Source organism: Anser cygnoides, chromosome 4, assembly GCF_040182565.1.
Source record: "Anser cygnoides isolate HZ-2024a breed goose chromosome 4, Taihu_goose_T2T_genome, whole genome shotgun sequence".
NCBI classification, from domain to species: domain Eukaryota; kingdom Metazoa; phylum Chordata; class Aves; order Anseriformes; family Anatidae; genus Anser; species Anser cygnoides.
Window position 1 is genome coordinate 7,055,802 of NC_089876.1, and position 23,851 is coordinate 7,079,652.

The 23,851-nt window shown below is 40.0% G+C and overlaps 1 protein-coding gene across 8 annotated transcripts in view; it reads right to left on the reverse strand.

Moving 5' to 3' along the window:
- Positions 1-9,954: 9,954 nt before the first annotated feature.
- Positions 9,955-23,851, reverse strand: part of CTBP1 (C-terminal binding protein 1) — a 233,574-nt gene continuing 219,677 nt past the window's right edge. For 6 of the 8 annotated variants that reach the window (XM_066995579.1, XM_048047567.2, XM_048047559.2 and 3 more), the window contains 4 exons: positions 22,433-22,563; positions 20,106-20,233; positions 16,955-17,072; positions 9,955-11,415 (listed from right to left, as the gene is read on the reverse strand). In XM_066995579.1, the coding sequence (XP_066851680.1) occupies positions 11,229-11,415; positions 16,955-17,072; positions 20,106-20,233; positions 22,433-22,563 (564 nt within the window). In that variant the 3' untranslated portion in view covers positions 9,955-11,228. The remainder of the gene's footprint in view (positions 11,416-16,954; positions 17,073-20,105; positions 20,234-22,432; positions 22,564-23,851) is intronic. The other 2 variants (XM_066995581.1, XM_066995580.1) reach the window with 2 other exon arrangements.

A 23,851-nucleotide genomic window follows, 5' to 3' on the forward strand; every position in this document is an offset into this window, starting at 1 on the left:
CTGTGTAGGGTAAGAGCCCACATAAAGTCAATCCAGGAGAATTAACTGTTTCTTCTGGCTGTTATATCCCGCCTAACTCTAAATCCTCCAGGAGTTATTTCACCACAGCATCTGTACAACGAGCTATAAAATTCCTACTGCACCGACTTGGCCATGGGTACCCCTGCGAAGGAAATCCACTTAAAACACCCTTCAGAGCAATTCAGCCTTGGAAAGGACAAGGATAAGCTGCAAGCAGGTCGCACTGGTACTGCTCTGAGTTTTGAATGAAAGACCCTCTCAGTACCTTCATGCTAAAGGCTTATTTTTGTGAATCTCGAGGAAGGCACAGCCATATTCCCTCTCTAAGTTCTTTCCTTCTGAACCACATTTTCTCCTGGTACTCGGAAGAGCAAATGGCAGTAAGACACATGAAGCCTCCGTGACCTTGCCAAGCATGAACCAGCAGCCTCCCTGCTGGGAAAGGTTCTAGGAAAGGAAATCTGGGACAATGGAAGCAGGTGCTGCCAATATTCAGTTCTAATATTTCTGTCAAGAGCAACATGTTTTTGTTAGTTTTACGGCTGCATCAGACCTGCGAGCCCTGCCCACTGTGCCCAAGCTCTTCTCCAAGCAATCCTATGCCCTGCCAATCTGCTTAACCCCCATTTTATTGTATATCTCTGCAGCTCTAAGTGGTCAGAGAAAGCCCTGTCCATCAGCTACAAATACTCAGCGTCTCAACTATATTTTTATATGTTTCAGGACTTTATAATTCTGTTTATGCAAGTACCAGTCCAGATTTCCTCATTTTGTAGGCATAAGAAAATATTTTTTGCTTGGTTCAATAAAACCATTTGTATTCATCTCTACTGATTCCACTATTGTTTTGCCTTGCTCAGCAAGATGTATATTACAGTCTGTTTAATTGTGTGTTTGATCTTTACTACTTAACCAGATCTATTTATCATTACAATGCATCAGTACATTATAAAGCTTTCAGGCACATTTATCAGCATAACAAAGCTCCCACTACATAAGAGTCCTCCAGGGAAATAAAGCAACAACGACAAATACTTTAATGCAATTCACTTAACAGTACAAATATTTGTAATTACAAAAATCTTTAAGTGTGCTTCTTCCATAAATGGCACATTTTTCTTAAAATTGCTTTCATAATGTGGTAGTGCCTCCCATTTATGCAGTTTATAGTTTTCTGACATTGCAGAAAGCAAGGCCAAGTTAGCTGGTTTGTTGTATTTTCCCTCTTGCTAATGTGAAGGCAGAACTCACATTCACTGACGTGCTATTGAGAATTTGGTTACACCTAATAAAATGGGAACATTTAAAAAACACTAGTGTGTGATTAATAACTGCTATAAATACATTACAGTGTGAATGCAATGTTACAGATTGCTGCAAGCCACGTGTGAACTAAGTCTAAAACAATCAATTAACCATTAATTGTGATGCCTGTTAATCATTGATTAACCTGTTATAAATAACAAATACATTGCCCTTGCTGTAAAATGGGACCACCAGGCTATATTGCAAGGCTGTTCATGTTTTTCACACCCATCAAAGAAAAACGCGTGTTGTCAATCTGTTGTAATTTTGGTACCTTTTTTTTTTTTATATTTAATATTCTTGGACAGCACGTTGTTACTTCACCGGTAGGTAATATTTTTGCTTTTGTCTCATAGCAAGTGATTGCAAATTGAAGGACATCCCAGGAAGCTATCTTTTACAGCTGAAAATTGTCATGCCACAAGGAAGGCCTGGGGATATTTGTTTTATCTTATCACGCAGTGAGTTATTTTACAATTGTCTATTGTCAGGGTAGGGGCCAGCAGCATTTTTCAGGCCTCCAGCTAGCCTTCCAACTGCAGTGAAGTCTCCAGGCAGTGGCAGTGGGATACTCACCTTCCCCAGATCCATCGCACAGTCAAAATAGCCAGAATTCCTCCAGGCCATGAGAACTAAAAATGAAACTATGAATACAAATATTAGAATATCAGCACTAAGATTCAAAAGTCAAGTACTCAAAAGGTAGCAAAATCCAGACTGCAGATATTTTGTGAAATCTCAGCATGGCCACATGAACATGAACACTATGATCCTGAAATGCCAAGCATTGTGCTCTATTTTCCATAGCATTATATACCACATCCATAGCATTATATATTATATATATATATATACACACTATATATTGGTCTTCCATTCAGAAGGCCAGTGCTCCATTAATAAAAGACTGGTTAAAAATCTGCATTGTGTGCGCTGTTTCTGTTTGGATCTGATGCTATTGTGTGATGTATAACCATTGTTACTGCACCTAATTTTAACACGTAGACATATTTTAACATCCAGTTCTGCAAAACACAGGGAGAAGCAGAGGAAATCTACTTCTGCCCGTGTTTCTCATTGTTCCAGAATGGGAAATTCCCACTGCATTCTAAAACATGGTATTTCAGATCAGTGTTTTGGAGCAAAACAGATTTGCTCCTCTTGAAAGACGAGGGAGAGGGAGACAAATGCTGCTGATGGCCGCTGCAGACCCTGCGTGTGCAGCTGATGAGTTTCACGTCCCAGCACCTCTGAGGAAGAGGCACAACCACCCCCAGGTGAGGTTAGCAGAGCAGTAAGGTGCATGGCCATAAGCAGTACTGTTAGGGAACAGGACGAGGAAGGGCAGGGCAGGCCTGGACGCATGAAAGCTCTCTGTATGGAGGCAGCCAAAGCACTGCTGTCACCGCAGAGAGGAAGAGAGGGAACTGGAAACTTCCCTGAAAGGGCCCCTGAAGCGATTGAGAAAAGAAGAAACCAGCCCCTGATGGAAAGCTGTAACTTGAGACATCTCCAGGCGGCGAAAGCAGCAGGACGTATTCCGCAAAATCGCAGACTGTCAGGACAACAAACAGCATAACCCGTGCGCTGGCTTTGAAAAACATCTAGGGGGTCTATGCTGCCCTTCTGGTTTTTTAGCCTGCCTTCACACTTGTGCCTGGAAAATATTTGGAGTGGGGACTACTTCCAAATATTTATTTACATATTTCTAAATACAAAAATGCGTTTCTAGAGCCTCTCTCCCAAACAGGTGCGAGGTCTTTGAGCCTTCTGTGACTCAAAAAGGGAAACAGCACCCGCACTGCGATCACTGGGCCAGCCGACACCGCTTCACCCCCTGTCCCCCCGGCTGTCCGCTCCGTTACCCTCTCCAAACTCCTTGCCGCTAGCGGCGTGCCCGGCCTGCTCCAGGGCCTGTGAGAGGGGGAGGCGAGGAGGCAGCAGCACCAGCACCCGTGGATGTTGAATGTAGCGGGGAAGCGAGTGGAAAAACCCGTGTGGGGCAGCCCAGGGCCAGGGTGCGGGCCTGGTGTTACCCATGGAGCAGCGAGGGGGCCCGGAGGCAGCAAGGGGGGCACGTGGCGGTGGTGGGCTGGGAACAAGTGTAGGGCATCGGCCTCACCGCAGCCAAAGGTGTGGGTTCGGAGGACATGGGTGCCCACACGGGTCAGATGGGACCGTGCCATATCACACTGGGCTCTCCCCTCACGTTTCATGTATTTAACTTACAGCAAGGCCCAGAGCACGACTGCTCTCTCCCAGCGCATTCACCCAGGTGAAGGCAGCAGCAGGCAAGCTTTCGCTCCCCAAGCTGAGCAAACACAGCATGTCTGAAAGTCCAGAGCCCTCGGATAAATGCACTCAAAAATAAATTGTAAAAATTTATGTGTCGTTTAGTGATGTCCTAATAGAAACAGCAGGGTTGCTGCTTTCATCCTGGGTGTTATAATGCTAAAAAAAACACCTTTAAACAAAAACCACCCTTTCTTCCCAGGGATCTACCTCCCCAGAGAGACTGGATAGATGTTGAGGGTGAATTACCAGATGAGGATTATCAAGGCAGTTCAGCCTGTTTTTCAAAGACAGCACCAGCAGTCAGAGAAGTTTCACCAGCAGTCAGAGAGCCCTCCCTTCTGGGGATAAATTTTCCATGGGGTGTAGGTGTCTGGAGACAGAGGGGATAAGCAGCAATACACACAGGTACCTCTTCTGGGTAACATTTCATTCCTACAGGGTACATTTCCTAAGCAATGAAGCCACTCTGAAGCTAGAAATTGCCATGAGAAACTTATACCATACACACTTCGATCTGTAGAGACTGCCCCTGGTTTACTCTATTGTATCTTTGAGCACTTATTCGAGATGATTATATGTGTGAAGAGCTATTCCTCCTAAGCTTTCACTTAGGTCACCAAAGAGAAGCAGAAGAGGAAGCACAGACAGGTAACTAGATTTAAAAGCAGTCACCGTCTGATGGCTAGTCAATGGCCTTTTCTAAGGGGAACAGGCAGCGCCTGCTTAGATCTGAACTCACAGCTGTCTTCACAAACTACTGCGAATCCCTGGTAGCTCTACTGCCAGTTCATCACAGATGATAACTAAAATGCATCAGGAATTGCATCAACATCACAAACCTTGTACAGCTTCCAGCAGCACTGGATATATCGAACAAACTTCTCCAAATGGTAAGGTTTGGTTCCAGAGCCTGTGGCATCACGAAGCACGTACACCAGAGTGACACGCTTTGTTCCTGGCTGTGTGTGAAAATCCAAGTGGGAGAGATGCGGCAATCCAAGAAGTCCCAATTTAATATTGGTCTTAAATAAAAATCCCTTAGGATTTTATTTTTCTGTAAAATGGGATCAGATCCCATCTACTAGTTAAGTGATGCGAAATCATGCCTTCATACTTAGAACGTACAGAGGCTGAAAATGTCTGAAAATAAGCATTGAGTCACAGTGGAGATTTTTCATCTCTTACCTGGGCTTCTCATAATAAAAGGCTGTATCCTGTGCTTACAATGGCTGGTCTGTGGAAGGAAAAAAAAAATAAAGACAGTTCTTCAGAATATGAATTCTTGGAAATCTCCAATTTCAACAAACCGTTTCAAAGGACAGGCTTTCTTGGAATGGAAAGTGATGGCCTTGTAGCTAATTACAAATGTCTATCATTTAGAAATAAAGATAAATATATCATCATAACTTCTTTATAACATGATAAACACATTTCACATACATTAGACCTTTAAAAACATGAGAAAGCAAACTGACGGAAAACCCATACGAAAAAAAACTTGGAGGTACCCTGACTCTGTTTTAGTATAAAAACTACTGATACAGATAATGGCAAAATTCTTTCTGGAAAACACCATAAGCAGATTCTCTTTCTATTGTGGTTTAAGTGTGATAAAATGCAGCACAGACTGAACTTAACACCAGGGCTCAACATTCTACTGAACAGCAAAGGGAATTTAATGGGATTTACTGTGATGCTTTTAAGGGTGCTGAAGAGCCAGCGCTGCTGCTTGCTCCATTCCTGAAGACAGGAACATGCTGCAGAGCCGGCAGCTGTGTTGGAGGCAACTGGCGTGAGAATTTAACAAATTGCATCGGGTGGGACTTTCTGAAAACTGCTGGAGGGATTTGAAAACACAAGTCTGAGATGTCCGGTCCTCAGTAGATCTATTTTTAGGTGTTGATTTGCTGCCCTAACTCCTAGAGTTTGACCAGGGAAGACCAGCTCCATAAACTTTTCCCAAGCCATACAAGGACTCTGCTTTCACAGAACCTACAAAGAAATAGCACTTCTGCTGTCATAATTGTCTGCTTCTAGTACATCGTATTTAATACATAAAAAGGCTCCTTGTGGCAATTTAACAATTATGTTCCTTTTTTATTACTTTAAATCTTTGCAACTAAAACCATATTCATTTAAATGCGTTAAAACAACAACAACAAAACTTCCTTACTTTGTTTCTTGAGCAGAGTCAATGCTTCCAACTGGCAACCACTTGTCCTTTTTAGGCAGCATATGAAAGAAGGGGATAGAGATGTAGTTAAAGACTATGCGAGTAACAAATGTCTTCAATGGATTGGCATGCTCAGAGAGTGATCCACATCATCTTGGAAATATATCAAATGCCTCTAATTGTCCCAAGGCCATATTTCATCCTGTTTATGGTGGCCTTGACACACAGTGTCACAACACCCCTAAAACAAACAAAGTTCTATCAAGAAAACACTCTGTTACAACTCTCAGCAGAAATGTAAAGGCAAAGAAAAATGCTAAGACTGGGCTTGAAGAGCCATAAGTGTCTCTGTTGAAAAGAAAATGGAAATTCCAGATGAGGAACTGCATAACGAAATACCAACTGAGAGATCCCAGGGTCAAAAGGGGATGGAAAAGATAAAATATGGGGTTGTAGTGAGGGATTGTGCATAGAGGTCAGCCAAGGAGAGCTAAAAAATGACTGCTCTGTATTGAGCTGGAACTCCCAGGCAAAGAGAAAAAGTAGAACTGACCAAATGACTTTTTTTTTTTTTTCCTAAAAAAGGGAAGAATTCCAAAAGTAACATTCTGTGTCCCTGAACATGAGCGGGATGCATTCTGCAAGAGGCAAACACACAAAACAGATGCAGATGATGGGATGAAAGCAAGGACGATCTAAGAGAACAGGACTACTTCAAGCACTTGAGCATATGCACAATTTGGAGATTCCACGACTGTTGAGGTAGGTGCTCAGCCCTACCAAGGCAAATACAGTCTGAAGACTGGGAAGATGATTAATCAAGTTCTTTGAGCACCTGTAACTTTGCAGGAAAACAGATTACCAAGGAAATTGGAAAGTCAACAGATGCAAGAAGACAATAGCTTAAAGTGTCAGAGAAGACTGAAAATCCTATAATTTCATCTGCAGAGGATAACCATTTTCAACCAAGAACTATGCCATTCTAAAGGGCAAAAATAGAGGGCCACAAAGGAAAGGATGTGCAATATTGCGTATCTGGTAATGACAGAAACTGGAAAAGAAAACAGATGAATAATACAGCTTGGTCTTCCTGGAAGATGTGTCACTGACCTCAGTATAAAGGAGAACTGGCTAAAATGTAACCTCCTCGCTAAATACAGGTCAGTCTACATGACCTCATGTTCAACATGAAACAATAACTGGAATTTAGAGCCAGGGAAAGCCAAATTAAATAACACAGTTTAAAATTATAGTGAGGGTTATTTTGCATTTAAACAAACTACCAAAGGAAACAGAAAAAAAAGAAAAAAGAGAAGAATAAAAAAAGCTTGACGTTTTAATATAAAGACTAGAAATCTTTCTGAAATATTTACTTATGCCACAACAAGATATCAGGTTTAATGAAGAAGTATATGACATTTACAGCTTTACAAAGTGGTCAGGCAAAATGATCTAATATTACTCTCTTCCCTTAAAACCAATGACTGCTTCCCCCCCCCCCCCCCCCTTTTTTTTTTTTTTCCTCTCCAATCTACGAAAGGTAGAAAAGTTATAGGGTGAACTGAATGACTAAAGGAAACACTGGCAGTACTGCCTTACTTCAAGCAGAACAAGTGACATTATCAAAGTGCTCACTCAAACCAAATAAAAGAACTCTCTGGTCTGAGGCAAGGAGTAAGTGGGTAACAGCCAGATTACAGCAGTCCCACTCATTGGGAAAGCCAGCCTTCATCTTTTGAGGTGGGAGGCTGCACAAGAAAATAATAGAGGATTTCTCTCTAAAAAATAAATATAAAATTAAAAGAGACTGAAGGAAAAAACCTCGAGGCTTGTTATAAAGAAAGTCAATGTGTTTTAGCCTGAATGGAAAAAGCCTTCACTTGATATGACCTTTAAATGATCTCATATTTTGGATGAAAAAACAGTTAATTACCAAACAAACAACAAACTGAAGGAACTTCAGGACTGCCTCTGATACTCTAATTAGAAATCTTTCCCAGAGCCTCCCTGCTGATAGACATCTTTTCCTAATCCCCATTTATGCTTGTCTGTTCATGTCAGCATTTCTTTAGCATTTCTTCCTCCTCCTCAGCATATACTTACTATTTATAAAGTCTTTTCCTCAAGTCAGCCTTTGCTTTAAGCTAAAGAAACCAAGTTACTCCCATTCCTCTCACCCAACAAGCCCCCCAGACCGGTCATTTTGAGTCTGCCTTTGCTGTTACTTCAGCTAGAGCTCATCCTGTGGAAGATGCACGAGCAAAACTACGGATCAAATGCTCCAGGTCCTGAGCAGCATCACTGATTCATTCCCGTCCCTACCAAAAATACTTGGTCTGACGCGTCTTGTGATCCCACTTTTTTCCACAGCTGCCCCACGGTGGCAATGAATCAGTCCTACCACGGAGAATCGCTTCTGACTCCTGACAAATCTTTGACTTCCAGCTACGTGACCCTGTGTTTGCACAACTCGTAACTGTCCACTGCTACCAGCACATTCCTTGATACCATCCAGCTCTTGTGCGGACTCCAGAGCCTCCTCCGTACCTACAGTCCTTGAGCCATCAGCACTTCCAGTCTGCTCGGCCTACTTCTTAGCCAAGATCCTTAATTCAGGTAACAACAGAAACCAGAACCACTTTGACTACTTCCCCTTTCAGCAGGCCCAGCTCACCTTCCGTTGCCCTCTTCTGCCATTGCCACTTGGTATTTCCCCGCTGCCTTCTGCACAAACTTTATTTAGCACATACTTTACCAGATGGAGGAAATCGAATCACATTTCCACAACCCAGCAAAATCAGTCGTAAAAGACATTAAGGTTAGTCTGGAAAAACAACCTTTGTTTATTACGGTACACTTTTCCAATTAGTCATTTATTCCAAACCTTTTATATTTTGAAATCCAGTATTTGCTCTAAAGCTCTTCAGGTGGTAACCCAGAAGTCAGTACACGTGGGTCTTGTCATTGCCTGGATGACTTCTCCCTTTTGCTCCAATAGAAGAAGGAAACTGGATTGCTCTCCAGCACTAAAACTGACCGATATATCTCAAGTACCAGCATAAGAGCAATGATCGTGCATTACCACAGTGGCAAATCCCTATTACACCCATCAGTGCAGTACTTCAGGCTCAAATCCTGAATAAAAGCTTTGCCTGAACAAGCACGGATGATGGGCTGAACATGTGCACGGTTGAAGGACAGCAAGCTTCAGATCTACTTGCTGTAAATACTGGTGTCTTCATCTTTTTTCCATTTATTGATTCACTGGAAACAAAGCTTACTTACAAATGCTGTGTCAAAACTGATGCATGAGAAGGAAAAAAAACTCCTGTTTTTTCTCTAGAAATCTGCTTCCTTTGCTAGCAAGATTGTCAGCAATTCTCCGCAGCCAGATGTTAAATGTTTGTTTTACAAACGTTAAAGAAGCTTCTGCAGCCCTACAAGGAATCATCTTAAAACGTGAATTACCAGTGAAATATGAAAATCCACTTCAACTGCAGGAGATTGCATTTGATTTTTTGCACCAATGTTTTGGCCACAAAGCTGACTAGAAGCCTCTCTGCTGGGATAACCTGCAGTTTACAGCTGTTTTCTGATATGTTTCTGGAACGACTTTGCTATCAAATAAATCATACTAGGTGACATCTTGGTCTCTAGAAGGAAAAAACCTTCCACTCTTCCATGGAGACAAAACTTTACTTTATGTATTCCTTGGGAACAGACCCGCAATTATCAGCCTTTCTTGATTTGCAGCCTCCTGATGTTTTCCTAACAGAAGTGGAGGTGGGAATGGGAGACAGGAACTTTCCATGGATCCCATAAGAACTGTTCAACAACCAGAGGCAGGCAGTTACTAATTCAGATTAATGATGAACACGCAGGTAAGAGACAACCTACCAGGTTTATCTCCAGGTTCACTTCTCTCCCGTCCCTATCTCCTTTGTGCAGCAGCTAAACTTGCTCGTTACACTGCGCAGGGATGAAAGGACATCCTGAAAGAAGCGTGGTAAGGCCAGAACAGCTTCCAGATGAAAACCTGCCGTAAGAACACTTCTGCCTGTGAAACAACCTCTTGCAATACAGCAAATACAAACACGTCCTGCTGCACACTTCCATCATCACAAAAGCAAATAAAACAATGGACACTTCTCACGTTGGACTTCGGCAAAAGACGTTTATTATTATTATTATTGTCGTGTTGCTGTTGTACCTGCTCTGCTCTGCCCACAGTGGTAGCATAAATGCTGTTACCATATTGTAGCTGATGATGCCGGTGTACAAATCAAAATCCATCTTAATTTCAAACTCCATTAGAAACACAGGAAAAAAAGATCAACATTTACGAAATGTAAAGGGAAAAATGGTACGGAAAGAATTTTTTTTTTTATTATTTTTCAAGCTTCCAAGACGGTATTACAAACAACAGAGAGCAAAGTAAAGCTAGAAATGAAATACTTGACAGCATCTGTTTAAAAATTACAGCTAAGAAACCTAATAAAAGTTGAATAAACAGTTACTAGAAATAAAAATTTTTACACATATGATATTTGTCTGGGATTTTTATTTCTTTAAAATAATTCATACAAATGGTTACAGTCACAAACATGATTTTAACCAAAAATATTGCTAGCCTACCACATTACCAGGAAGGAATCAATGTAGGCAATGAAATGCTGCTACTTTTCAGTAGTCTAGTGCCTTTTTCGCATACCACCAATAATATATACTTTAACTGGTGACAAAAAGCACAATGCTCGTTTATACAAAACCTTTTTTTTCCTCAAAATCTCTTTGCAAGGTTGTCTTCATTTTGAAATAAGGGAACTCATGCCAAAATTAGGAGAAACGGTTTTTCTTTTGTTTACTAAATTATTCTAAAAAATAAGACAAGCAGGTAGAAAAAACAATGCACTGTGTGGCGTAGAAAGAAAAATGGGAAAAATTCATTGTCCTGAGAAGTTTGCCAACTGCCTCATTTTTGGGCATGTTTTAAAATATAAAAGAAAAGATTTTTAATCTCAAAATTGGTTTGTTGAATGCCTCCCTTATGTTTTTCCTTGTTGACAGCTAAGCAAACAAACCCTTTTTAATGTTCTAAAAACTGTACACAGACAAGTACATTCATGATATAATTAACTACTAACTTCTCTTGCTTAACAAAGAACCCATAGGACACAGAAACAGTGAATCAGTCCACTGGACAGGGACAAACTACAATTTATACGGAGGAAAAAATGCTTCCAAATCTTCTTTTTGTCTCCCACCTTTTCCTTTTATACTGTATATTGGACCAGTTTCTAAAACAATAATCGTCTCCTCCTGTAAGTTCATGGTTTTGCCTTTAATCAAAATCCAGGGTTTTGTGTTTGGTTATTTTTTTTTTTCCACACGCTGAAGTTGAAATCTCTGATGTTGGGAATGCTGTTTTCGTAGGCTACAATTGGTCGCTCGGGTGGTCTCTATCAGCTTCTGGTTTGACAGTTTGGCCGGGGGAAGGAGCATGGGGCGGGTGGGCTACAGCAGGGAGGCCGTGTGATAAAGACATAGGGTTGGGGACTATTCCTTCTACTGCCGTAGGTATGCCAGTTGGAGCCACGCTTACAACACCTGGGGGATACCTGCTGAGAGAAGAAGAGGAGAGCACACGTTAAAACCAAGAGATGGCTGACAGAAAAGCCCACCTTGCCTCCTCCTAGAGGTACAGAGATGTTTATTTTATTTTCAGACCAGTGAGAAATACAGTTGGTTAAGCTCACGATGAGATACCATATGTGGATGCTGTCAAATAAAGCAAAACATGCTGTGTTTCGCCCAAATGAGAAATAAAGACTTGCTACGATTTGCTTTGGTTTGTTTTTGTTTTTTTCCCAATTTGAGATTTAATAGCAAGATTGACAGCATGGCAACGGAAACAACTGCTCCTCTCAAAGTATATCTCAGCACAAAGCAGCTCAGGCTAGGTCTGCACAACACGTATGTCCTCTGGGACTGTTCCTCAAGTCGACCTTTGGAAATTTTTTTTAAATTTTGAAATTTCACTGTTGTGGTTTGAAAAACTATTTCTTTAGACTAATCTTGCAATCAGAGCTTTCTGACAGCCCCCTAAAAGAGGGATCACACTCACACTCTTGAGAGGACAAATTCACACCTATTACACCCAAGATTTTTATTATTTTTTAAGCTCCAAACTTGCCACAGCAGTTGTCTGAAAGAGAACCAGTACTAGCTATACAAAGGACAAAGTGCTTTAGGCAGACTGCAGTAAAGAGAGATGCAAACACAAAAAAACCTGTGGAAGGTTTTCAAGACTTCTTACTCTTTCTGGATGAACACCACGGTCCTTTTATAAATTTAATTTTAGGAATTTAATAAACAAAACCAACTCTGATTTAGCTTGATTTTATGATGGCTCTGATACTACCAGGCTAAAAGAAAATCTTTCCCATCTACTGTTTCAGTCCCCACGTTCAAATGGAATTAATGAACACTTGTATCTCATGGTGCCTATACATAAAAAGAACAGCTATAAACAAACGGCTTTTCCAAAAATGTTTTCTCTTTAGCCAAGGACCTCGGTCCCAGCTTGCTGGCCCATGCTGGCCACTTACACTGCCCCTTTGGTCCCGTTCCCCCCCACTCCATCAAACAGCTGCACACTTAGCCCTTCTTCTCTTCTGCTGTGTTCTGCTTACTCAAGCTCCCTAGTGAGAGCGTTATCCGTACTGAAAGCCTAAACACACAATCCTACCACTTATTCATTGTGGCATTTGTTGGCCTAGTGTTTATTTAAAATTAAATGGAAGAAAAAGCACATGTAGTCTAGGCAAGCTTTTTCAAATACCACATTGTTCTGCAGGTGATTTTCCTCTCCTCTGAGTTCCTCACTGAATCCCTCGGGGAATTTCACCCCCTTTCAGTAGCATCTTTCCTAAAGTAATGCATGTTTGTACTGCTCACCTCGAGTTCCCTCAAACCGATAGCAAATTAGTGCAGAACTTATGCAGAACAGCCAGGAAACTCCGAGGAAAAGCAGGATGAAAGCCCATTTATCTGTTCTTTTTTCTACCACAGGACCTGCTTTTTGCAGACTGTGCCAGAGGGGCTCAGCATGGCTATACGATATGGCACAGTGACAATAAAGACACAGCAGTCACCATGGGAAAGATTCCTACAGATCCTAACGCTGGCTGTTACCTGCGATGGATAACCAGGATGTGAAGGACCACACCACCTGTAGGCCAGAGAACTTTGTTCCCACTTGTACACGTATTTGCAGGGCTTCCTATGCTAATTCCTTCTCCAGAGAGGTTCCTTAGAATTAATTTGCAGTTGCTAATGGAATTAGTTGCTTGTTTCGGTACTTCAATTTGAATCTTATTAATCAAATTTGCTTCAATTCCTATGAAAACTGTCCGACTGGGTATTGTTTTTATTTATTCAAATTTAATTTTCAAACAGCTTATCTGTTACTCTAGGTGCTTTGTAAAAATCACAACAAGAAATGACAAGAATTTCTGTTTATAAGCCCAACATAGCAACCATTTCCAACACAGACCCTCACTTTTTTAAAACCGTATTCCTTGAGCACACACACGCAGAACAGGGACAGATCAGGGCAAATTCTCCATCTGTGTTTCCCTCAGGAAGAAAAGTCAGAGCTTCCCCTCCTGGAAGTGGGCAGAACGAGACGAGAAGCACTAGCAGTTTTCTTACGGGCACGGTAGGCAGTCCAGACTACACATCTGTTATTCTACACTGACTTCAGATATTCTTTCTGTACATAAAAATGATCCCCTTGGACACTGTGTTATTCTATCTGCCAGCACCTCTCCTCAGAAGCAAGCTTGCACTTCATAGAGTTGCTCCTAATCTTCCTCCTCTGGCAGCACTAAGTCAGAACGGTTTCCAGGTAAAATGTCCACTGAATTAAATTTTTGAAAAAAGCAGGAGAGGTCAGTTACATCTCATCTGCTGCTTCATACTCTTCCATTCCCCTTTCCCATGTGGTCTTTATGCAGAAAATTACAGTAGTCCTCTTAATTGGAACTGAAATGCAACTTTAATTTCCATGTTAATCTGTATTTTTTTTATTTTACAGAAGCACCTTTCACTACATTGAGCACTGTAAAAAAAAAAAAACTGAGTCTGCCCCAAAAGCACTTAAAATTCAAGTGCCCAGGGCCAGGCCGAGAGGCGCTGGGCACAGCCCGGGGCCCAGGAGCTCGCTGTGAGCACCAGGCAGCCCTGCTGGGCTGGGCGGGGATGGAGCCTGGCACAGGCTGCCCAGAGCCTGGGGGGCTCCTCCTGGGGGGCTCCAGGAGCCGCCTGGACGTGGGGCTGGGCCCCCGGCTCGGGCTGACCCTGCTGGGACAGGACTCGGAGCAGAAGGCCCCAGAGGTCCCTGCCAGCCTCAGGCAGTCTGCGGTTCTGTTAAGCACCTACCGTATGTTACATTACATGCAGAGTCTGAAAATGACCAGTGAAATACCTTGGTGTGAAAAAACTCCTGAATGGTTACCATTATCTAACTACTCTCATCCAAGTACCTCTTACGGACTGGGATATTCTCGTCTTCTGCCTGTTAGAAGGCAGAAAGATATGTCAAGATGTCTATAAATTGTACAACTACTGTTTACTGGCTGTGGTATTTCATTTTTCCTATAACCTGCTCTCTCTGTGACACAGAAAATGGCAGGGTGTTATTTAGCAGGCGGCTCAGTAGAAAATTCACAATAATAACACAAAAGCAGGGTATATTATCCCGCTTCACCAAGACTATTACAAATATTTCCTTCTCGGGAATATTGTTAATCTGCATTTATGGGATAGGTCCTGTTAGCCTAACCCTTTTTGTTGATGGGGTGTCTTGCCTTTTGCATAGCAAATAGTTTTGTTTTCCACAGAAAATGAAGATATTCAGAATATCTAGATTATATTCTGCTGATGAATGCTCAATGTTCTTTGCTAGCGATAATATCTGATAATTTAAGAGCTCTCTCCTTTATCAAAATTCAAGTAAATGATATATCCCAAATTAAATAGCCTTGTTAGTTTTAGTTCACTGAAAGAGCTATTTGCATTTTTTAACATATAAATTATTATCCCAGGTCTTATCTTCTAATGCAATTACATGACTGTGATACAGTTATTAGCACATCTGAAACATCACACTGCTTGTGAAAGGCTCCACAACTCAGCTAGTTGAGCACGATCTTGCATTGCAAAAAGACAGAAAAATTTGTTTCAAACAACCAGTTCAAATTCTGTATTTAATACAGCTAGGAATTAAGCACCAGCAAACACTGCTACTGAAACCTATTTCTTCATAAAGCTTGAGCTCCAAGTTCCATATATTTTGTACTGCACAAAATAACAACTGCTCTAGCCCAAACTCAAAGACCACTCCATCAGCCCTCCAAAAAGCAGTTTTCCGTGTTTCTTGTATTACTCTTGTGTTTCCCTCAAAATTGCCAAAGTGAGTTCTCTTTTGGATTTGAAAACAAATGTGCATTCACAGTTAACTTATGATTTATTTTATCCTTTGAAAAAACTGACTGAAACAATGTCTACAAAAGGCATTTATTTCTGTGCTTATCCTGCTTAAATTAAATACATATGGTCTTTACCTTGTAAATCGTTAACTCCCCAGACGTTCCTAAGTTAAAATCCATTTCTAACTGTGAAACCTGCTTCTGCTGGACTTGTGACTCCCCCCCAAAAGGGAACAAGCAACTGCATTTTATTTGGGCACACAACCCTGTGCTCAACTGCCACGACATAGTTGGAGTTATTACCCCCAGTTCAGGAACACCTGCCAATAAGCCTCAGCTGCATTCAGATATGCCCCGAGTAATTCAAATTGAAGTCAACGAAACCAAATGCTGTGTGGAAGAGAATACGTACGCTTGAACTTTTCACTTCAACAAATAAAAGCAGCCTCCTTCAGATATTTAGGGCTATGGGTACTTTTCCCAAAAGTAAGTATCTTGACATGCACTGAGGTATGTGCGTGTTGATCGAATCAAAGTTATTCTTTTCCTTTGGAGCTTACAGCTACTGCTGAGGAGATTAAGGCAGAGGGTGGTGATGCTCCCTCTGTCATCTCTCCATCGCTTTCTGAAGAGATTGCTAGAACTCCTTGGGACTTAAGAGCTTTGCCACACTTCTCAGCACTGCATGGTTGGGTTCTCATACAGCGTAACACAAAAAGAATTCCTACACCCAATAAAAGTAAGGGACAGTCCTCCTGAAGAAGGACGATGATAAGAAAGATGTATGAAGAATGAGAGCAGAAAGATTAGAAGAGGTTAAAAAAAAAGTATTGAACTGCCCCTTCCCTCAAGTCATTGCCTTTCAGCAGCTGTTTGTAGCTTTCTCAGTCACTTCCATCCTACTTATGAGTAAATACCATACTTGAAGTTAAAAATTGCAGACTTTTTTATTAATAAAAATTGCGTGAAGCTCACTACTAGGAAAATCTGCTGCTAGGACAGCTGCTAGGGCTAAAGGGATAGAGAAAGACTACCAAGCAAAGTAAACTAAGGAACATACATACTCAATGTGGAAAAAATTACCCTTTTCTACTGATTATTAAAAGCTGCTTTCACAGTTGATTGAGAATGCATCGATTAAAACCCTCAAATGCTTGTAAAGAACGTCTTAAAAATAAAATGCAAAATTTAAAAAACACTACTTGAAACATATTTTCATAAACACCACAGGCTATTCCACTGTATTCATTAACTGAATTATTTGTTCCCTCGTGTCTGGAGGCCACAAAACACAGAGCAATACTTTATTATTGAAAGTCTTTCTTTAACCTACTGCTTTGCTCAGAAAAAAAGAACAAAAACTTCCATTGCACTCACTCGAGATGACCAGAATTGTTTCAGGGGAACATATAGAAGACTGTATATTGTTCAGATATTACTAACCACAAAAAAAAAAGATATAAGAAAAGGAAACATACTTATGCACTGCATGACTGCTTTCAGTAACTAGCAAAACAAGATTATCTTCCTGAATGCAACAATTACGAAAACAATACAGTTGAAGCCTGATCCAAAGACTTCATTTATTAATAGGAAGGTCATTTCTTTATTCCAGAATACTTACCTTTGACTTAAGCAAGTATTTCTTTTACACCTGCAGCGTGCTTACCTGTATGCAGCACCATTAAGCTCTGGATGAACGACTCCGGGATCCATGCTGGCCCAATGTGTAGCTGCAGTCAAATGATCTTTGTTAACACAGTTTTTCAGACTGTCTGGAATACGACCTAGGATGAAGCAAGGGAGAGGGAGGGAAAACAACAACAACAAAATAATAAAGTATGGTATATACTCTCAATTTATCCACGTTAAAAACAGAGTTATAAACATTTGTGTATTTAAAATATATAAAAACAAATTAAGAGATCATTTTTGATCCTCACTTCTCTCCTTTTGCCTGGGACTTAGTTGTTAATGTGCAGCTTAATTTTTATTTCTCTGTCTCTCTTTAATATATCCTGCTCTTTATATACATGGTCTCAATAAAACAATAACCACTAAGATTCATACTTCCCAAGAACTTAAAATTTGACTATACAGCATGGCTGTATATGTATTATTATATAATAATAATAAATTTATATTATTATATATAGTATACAGATACAATCCAGATTTTCTTTATGGCAACAGGAATACTTCCACCTATTTCAACAGAAGATCAGTTGGAGCCTGTGTTTTTTCTGACATCTGTTTTAATGTATTCCTTCTAAAGTTTAATCTTGCTGTGGATTTGCAAATACGGAGGCAGAAAGAGTCAAACTGAAGACAACCTCCGATTCTGCTGGCAACAGTACTCCAGGAACACCTCCAAGACCTGACCATGCTCCACCATTTAAGCATTCAGGCTCTTTGTCTCAAACTTCCTATTGGAAATTTGATTAAAGACTTACTACTCATTGCTTGCTCTTTCTATCCAACAGCCAGGCCATGACGGGGCTGCAAAAAAGACCTTTCACAGAATCTAGTTTATCTAGGGAACACTATCAAATAGTTCTGCCTCCATGACCTGCACTTTATGTCATTAGAACTTCCCATATCTCCCATGCACAACCCAAAAGGGCTTCTTAGTCCAGTATTAGACAAGGTAAGGTAAATGCCCCATTATGAGTGTATTTCTACCATTTCCCTGATTAGAAATATTTTTCTAATTTTAGTTGAAATATATAACCAATATATATATAACCACTTAATCTTCTATCAAAATTACCCATAAATTTAAACAGTATCTTTCTTTTTCTGATGTTTACCCTTCTCAGACATTTTTTGACTGCAGTCATCTCCTCCTCCCCATCCCTCTCAGCCTTTATTTTGCTGTAAGGCACGCTCTACTAGTCTCCCCTTGCAAAATATTATTTATTTTAAACTTATTTCATAATGATATTGCCATGCTTGCCCTCTTATTTCTTCCATTATTGTTTTCAGCACTCCTCCTTATTTACTATTTTCATATTCAAGGATATTGGATCTTTGCTTCTTGTTTTTACTTTATACAGCAGAACATCATTGACTTTTTTGGAACAGCAGAACAAGTTAGCATTTTTGTCTTCAGCATGCATTGATTTATTGTACACCTTTTTCCAATTAGTTTCTCTCTCAACACCCTTTCTCCTCTTTGTTCCCGTGGCGTTCTCATATTCAGCTTCATCCCACACTTCCTGCACCTTTCCTACATTTGTTTCACTGCAATTCATTGTCTTTCTCACCTCCCTAATGTTGGCCTTAGTTTGATCCTGCTACAAGCCATGTGCAAACACTGAAGCGATGACAGCTTCAATACAAATCAATGATTTAGATCGCTGATAGCACAATCTCAGACTTTAAGAAAATACAGGCCTGTCTTCCCAGGCACATACATTTGGGCTATTGCACAATATTTAACCTAAAACTAGCTCTGTATAGCTGACTCCTGTTTTCAGATCTTAGCCCATTAATGCTTATTTGCACATCAATCATCCCCCAAGTAGCTATGGTATGCTGGTTTGTGCAATATCTCCCAGAGCTATTTGGACACTTGTAATAGTTATACAACAGCTTCATGAATGACTATTCGAGTTCTTCTGGAGGACTGGCACAAAGACTAATTCCAGGAAAAGGATGGTCAGGCTCTTCAGGTTACCTCTCGAATAGAGAGAAATAGGCCTGCAAAGAGCAATTCGGATCAGGAGCTTTAGAGGTGCCCTTAATCACCACCCAGAGAATCCTCTTCTTTCATTTCTATAAATGAAACCGAATCATCTAGCCTCTCTAGGCACAAGATCCAGGACAGGCTACTGCTAGTGGTTTTTGTACAGCAGAGCAATGTGTTGGCACTGAACCACTCTCAAGGTGACACAGACAGCCCTTCACGTCTGTAGAGCATTCAGCCTATATTGCCAAGGGGAAAACAGCAAAGTCCTACTAAAGAGAGAACATTAGTGCTTAATGAATCATTTTCCAGCATGAAAATACTCCCTTTTATTTTAGGCTAACAAGGGATTCAAACCAAAGCCAAATGGCTCACTCTTCTCATTTTATTTATTAGCAGTGCATGTTCAAGACATAACTGTTTTTTTCTGATGTGAACAGTTTACAATTACATGGTAGTTATACAACAAAGAGATTTTGTCCTTTAAAATGCTGGACTTCCTTAGCAATGTTTTAAAAAGAGGAACATCAGAAACAGAGTACCTACCAACAACTACTGAAAACTTTGTTTTGATGTAAGAATGAGTTGTGACATAAGCCTTGCTTGGAGCAGCATGGAACTCTACATGCTTTATCTTCAAGTATTACAACCTTAAAGACACTGAAATTTCAGACTGTCCTCTAAGACAAATTTAGATGAAATTTGGAAAACACAAAGAGAAAAGAATAATGGAAAAGAAACTGCTCATGACAAGTTTGAGGGGACATCTATGAAAACCTATGGAAGATGCCAGCAGTATCTGGATGACTTGCAGTAAAATCCATCACATGGCTAGTATTTGCAAGCAACAAAAATAAAAAGGGTTTTTTTCACAGTTAAGCACACTTCTGTTATATGGAAAAAATGTTTCTTTTGCACTTCCTGCCTTTTCTTTGTACTTGCAATGATCATCCAAAATTATCTGTTCCAGTGCTGACAACAAACATGGTATTTGCTGGTTTCTATGTCCCAAATACTAAAAGCATAAACAAAACCTGAGTATGGTTCTTTTCAGCATCTTTCATGACTGAAGAATGAAAATGTCTGTTAAAACGAAATACACAGTAAAGGAGATAATGAGGTGAGTTAGTACCTGTGATTGCCCTTCGGATCTCTCGTGCTGCTTCCTCCCGCATCTCAATTGAGGCTTGTTCACTATACCACGCTGCGTGTGGGGTACAGATCAGGTTTGGTGCATCCTTCAAAGGGCCCTGACTAAAGCTAAATGAAAATTTAAAACAAGATCAAATGACAAAAAAAATTGGGGGTGTAGGGGAAGGAGAGGGGTACAGGGGGAGATCCAGAGGGATTTGTATATACATTCAGATTAATTTCTACAACAGAAAAGAACTGCATTTGTATTCCTTGTTGGATTTATTTTAAATTCCATCAATTAATTTAATACGCTATTCATAGTATAAATAAATAGCAATCACCTCTCATTGACTCAAAGGGTAGAACCTATGTAAAGTAGCATTAGCAGAAAGAAATATCAGCTTCTGTCCAATGCGCTTATTGCTAACTACAGCCACTGCCATTCCAGTACTCGTGCAGAAATGCATAAAGCAAGACCCAAATCAATTCAGGATGCCAATCTGTTTGTCCATCCATCAGTTTTACTTTTACTGCACTAACTTTGCTATCTCAAAGGTCTAACACTTAGTCATTAAAAAATAAATCTAACAATTATTTGCACGTTTATTGATACAAGCTTATCAATCAGCATCAACTTTTTGATAATTCATTTATTTGTTCTGTTATTTTAAAATATTTTTTTCATTCCTGTTCTGTATAGAAACTCCAAAGAAAGACGGAAATTTACATGATGGATTGATTATCAGGGAAAGCAATGAATAAAGTGCTATCACAGAGTAAAAAAAACTGAAAATAGTGGAAACTTGCTCCTCCTACCTATTTTCAGTTTTAATAATCTTACAGTCAGCTGCAACAACTGTAGAACAAATATTTTAAGACATAAGTGTGTATTCAGAGTTGGTAGGAATTCATAAAATTATAGATTACATTCGGAGTTTAATAAACATCTGAATATTTGGCAAAACTCTTGAATAAAGAGGTGCATGCTGCGATCAGATAAGACATGCAGCACTGAAGCCAAAGGAAATTGTGGCTGTAATCCTGCAACTGAATCTCTGCAGATGGCATCTCCATGCAGTAAATGGGGCTTCCTACAGGTGCAAAGGTCTGCTTGTGCAGATCGGAGATCTGAATTGTGAAGAATGTATACCGCTGAAAGTCTCCTGAGCTGTTAGACTCTGGCTTTGCACAGCACTACTGCATTGTAATAACCACATTTAGAAGTACATGAATGCAGGGTATGCATAAATAAAATTAAATATTTGAGATGTGGCATTGTGTCTCAGCAGATAATAAAAATTCTACCTAAAAGGTCAGTGTTGCTATTTTTTTTAGTGTCCTATTCTCCCTTGCAAGCTGATTCAAGAGAGACTGTCCTCTCTCCAGTCTTCACAACCTGCCCTCGGGTCTTGAATCTGTTCCTCTTCAAAAAACTACATGGATTGTTTCTGTTAAAATTAACATTTCTCCCTGCCCAGACTGAGCATCTGAAAAAGGCTTGTCACGTAAAAGCACTAAGCTAGTGCAGTCTATTCTCATAATTCAGAAGTCAGGCTCAAAATTCCAGGACATACCAACAAGGCTCGTTTCTGTTTAGCAGTGCTGGTATCGGAATACCAATGCCACTTTGGGAGTGGAACATTTCTGCCCAAAACACTGGACATGCTCAGTGTCATTCAGAAAAGTAAGGCCAGTGCTACCAGCACTGCTAATGACAGCAGAGTTACTACTCTCTTGACAAAGAGAAAGGGTAAAAGAAAACCAGGCCTGAACTCTGAGCACCTTTCTTTACATCTTTTTTTTTTTTTTTTTTTGCAACCTGAGATGTTTATGGCCTTCTTGCAGAGGGAATGTGGACAGAAATTATGCTTTTTCCTCCAGAAAGGTGTCATAAAGTACTTGTTTCTCACACCAAAGCTCAACCCTTTACCTTCTGAAAGCCTGTTCAGACATCATCATTAGTTACCTCTGGAGTTTCGTCAATGACAAAGGAACACTTCCTCTCAATGCCAGGACACAAAGCTGTGCCCAGCACTAGAATTTGTGTCCCTGACATTTCTACTGAATAAACCCATTGGATTTTGTATTTTATTTTAAAAAAGGCATTAATCTTGGATGTCATTTTTTCACTTCTGACCATATACACAAGCTCCATCTACTTTTGCATTAGTCCAGTGCTGCACAGATTCATGTTGCTTTACTAAGGAGTATTTAGCTACCAAATGAAGGGAAAACTCATTTACTTGTTGCTGTTGATCGTATCATGCACTACGACTTAAAAATAAGAAAGTGAACAAAATAAAAAGAAAAGAAAAGGAAAAGCACCTGAATGGTTCTGACTCATGTACATCTAAGGCTGCCCCTCGTATCCTTCCTTCCTTCAGGGCCTGTGCAAGTGCTTTTTCGTCTACTAACCCACCTCGAGCTGTGTTGACCAGGAAAGCCCCTTGTCTCATCTAGGGAAAGTTAAAAACAAGAATGATGAAATAAAAATAAATGAAATAAAATCGTTGTGGCATTATTTTTTTACTCAAAAGAAGCATCCAATACAACAAAGGCTATTCAGCTGATTTAACCTGTAACAGTTGTCTTCCCTTTCCATTGGAAAGTACCACAAAATGTGATGCTTCTAACATAAAATGCTATTTCACAGCATTTAATAACCTTGTTTCTTTTAAGTAGTGTCTTTTTATAGAAGCTTTGTTTCATATATTGTGCAGTAACATGATCAAAAGATACAACTGTGCATATGAAACGGACAGATCATTTTATGCCTTTTTATTCCACTGTGAAATTGCATGAGACAGAAACTACAGTACATTCTTAAACAAATTCATATTTTGTGGTTTTAAACTTTCACACAAATAAAAGCCTGTATGAATTTTTCAGAAAAATCAATGCTTTTGGATTTTCAAACACTTTTCCCTTTCGTTGCCAAAACACAGTAGACCTATGTTTTATTTATTGTTGTGACTTCAGCTTCCTCCTCCCCATAAGACTTTTGAAATAAAGGTCTAAAGAATTCTTACGTTATACAGTTAAAAGGCATGAAAATGAATTTGGTTGAGAATGCTGTGTGCCCAGGAGAGAAGCTGTGTTGTGCATTGTGCAGATTAGCATTGTAGATGACACTGTGTGGGGAGAGCTACAAGAATTTATACCACAATATATCCACAACATGAAAACAAAGTGGAAGTTTAAATAAGAGAGATGGTACGGAAAAAAAAAAAATCCCTACATCTTGCTTCCAGCCACCCTAATGCTTCATTTTTTACCAGTCATCTCATACACAGCTTCTGATCTCAGAAGCATTTCAATATATGAAGGTAAGCATATGAAGAGCAGGAACCATGATGAAGATGAATGATAAAAATCCCATTTTGAACTGACTCCATCTCTCACCATAAGAAGAAGAAAACTCCAACATTTGGACACCACATCAACTACTTAAAGCCTACACAGCAAACTGAAGCTTATGTAAATGGCTCCTTTCTCTGAAAGGGATTCAAAATGCCAAATTCATGAACAACAAGGAGGTTTGGATGAAAGTCAGCTACAAGATTTTTTTTTACATGAGATCATTGGATATATTAAACAATTAACATGCATATGCTTGCAGTGAAGTTTGAAGAAAAAAAGAAAACGTATTTTACTGGCCAACTCACTAGCTTTCATCTCTCCCTCCCTCTCCCCATTTGCAGAGACTTGGGCTTACAGGAGAACATTTATTGGTCTGTATATCAA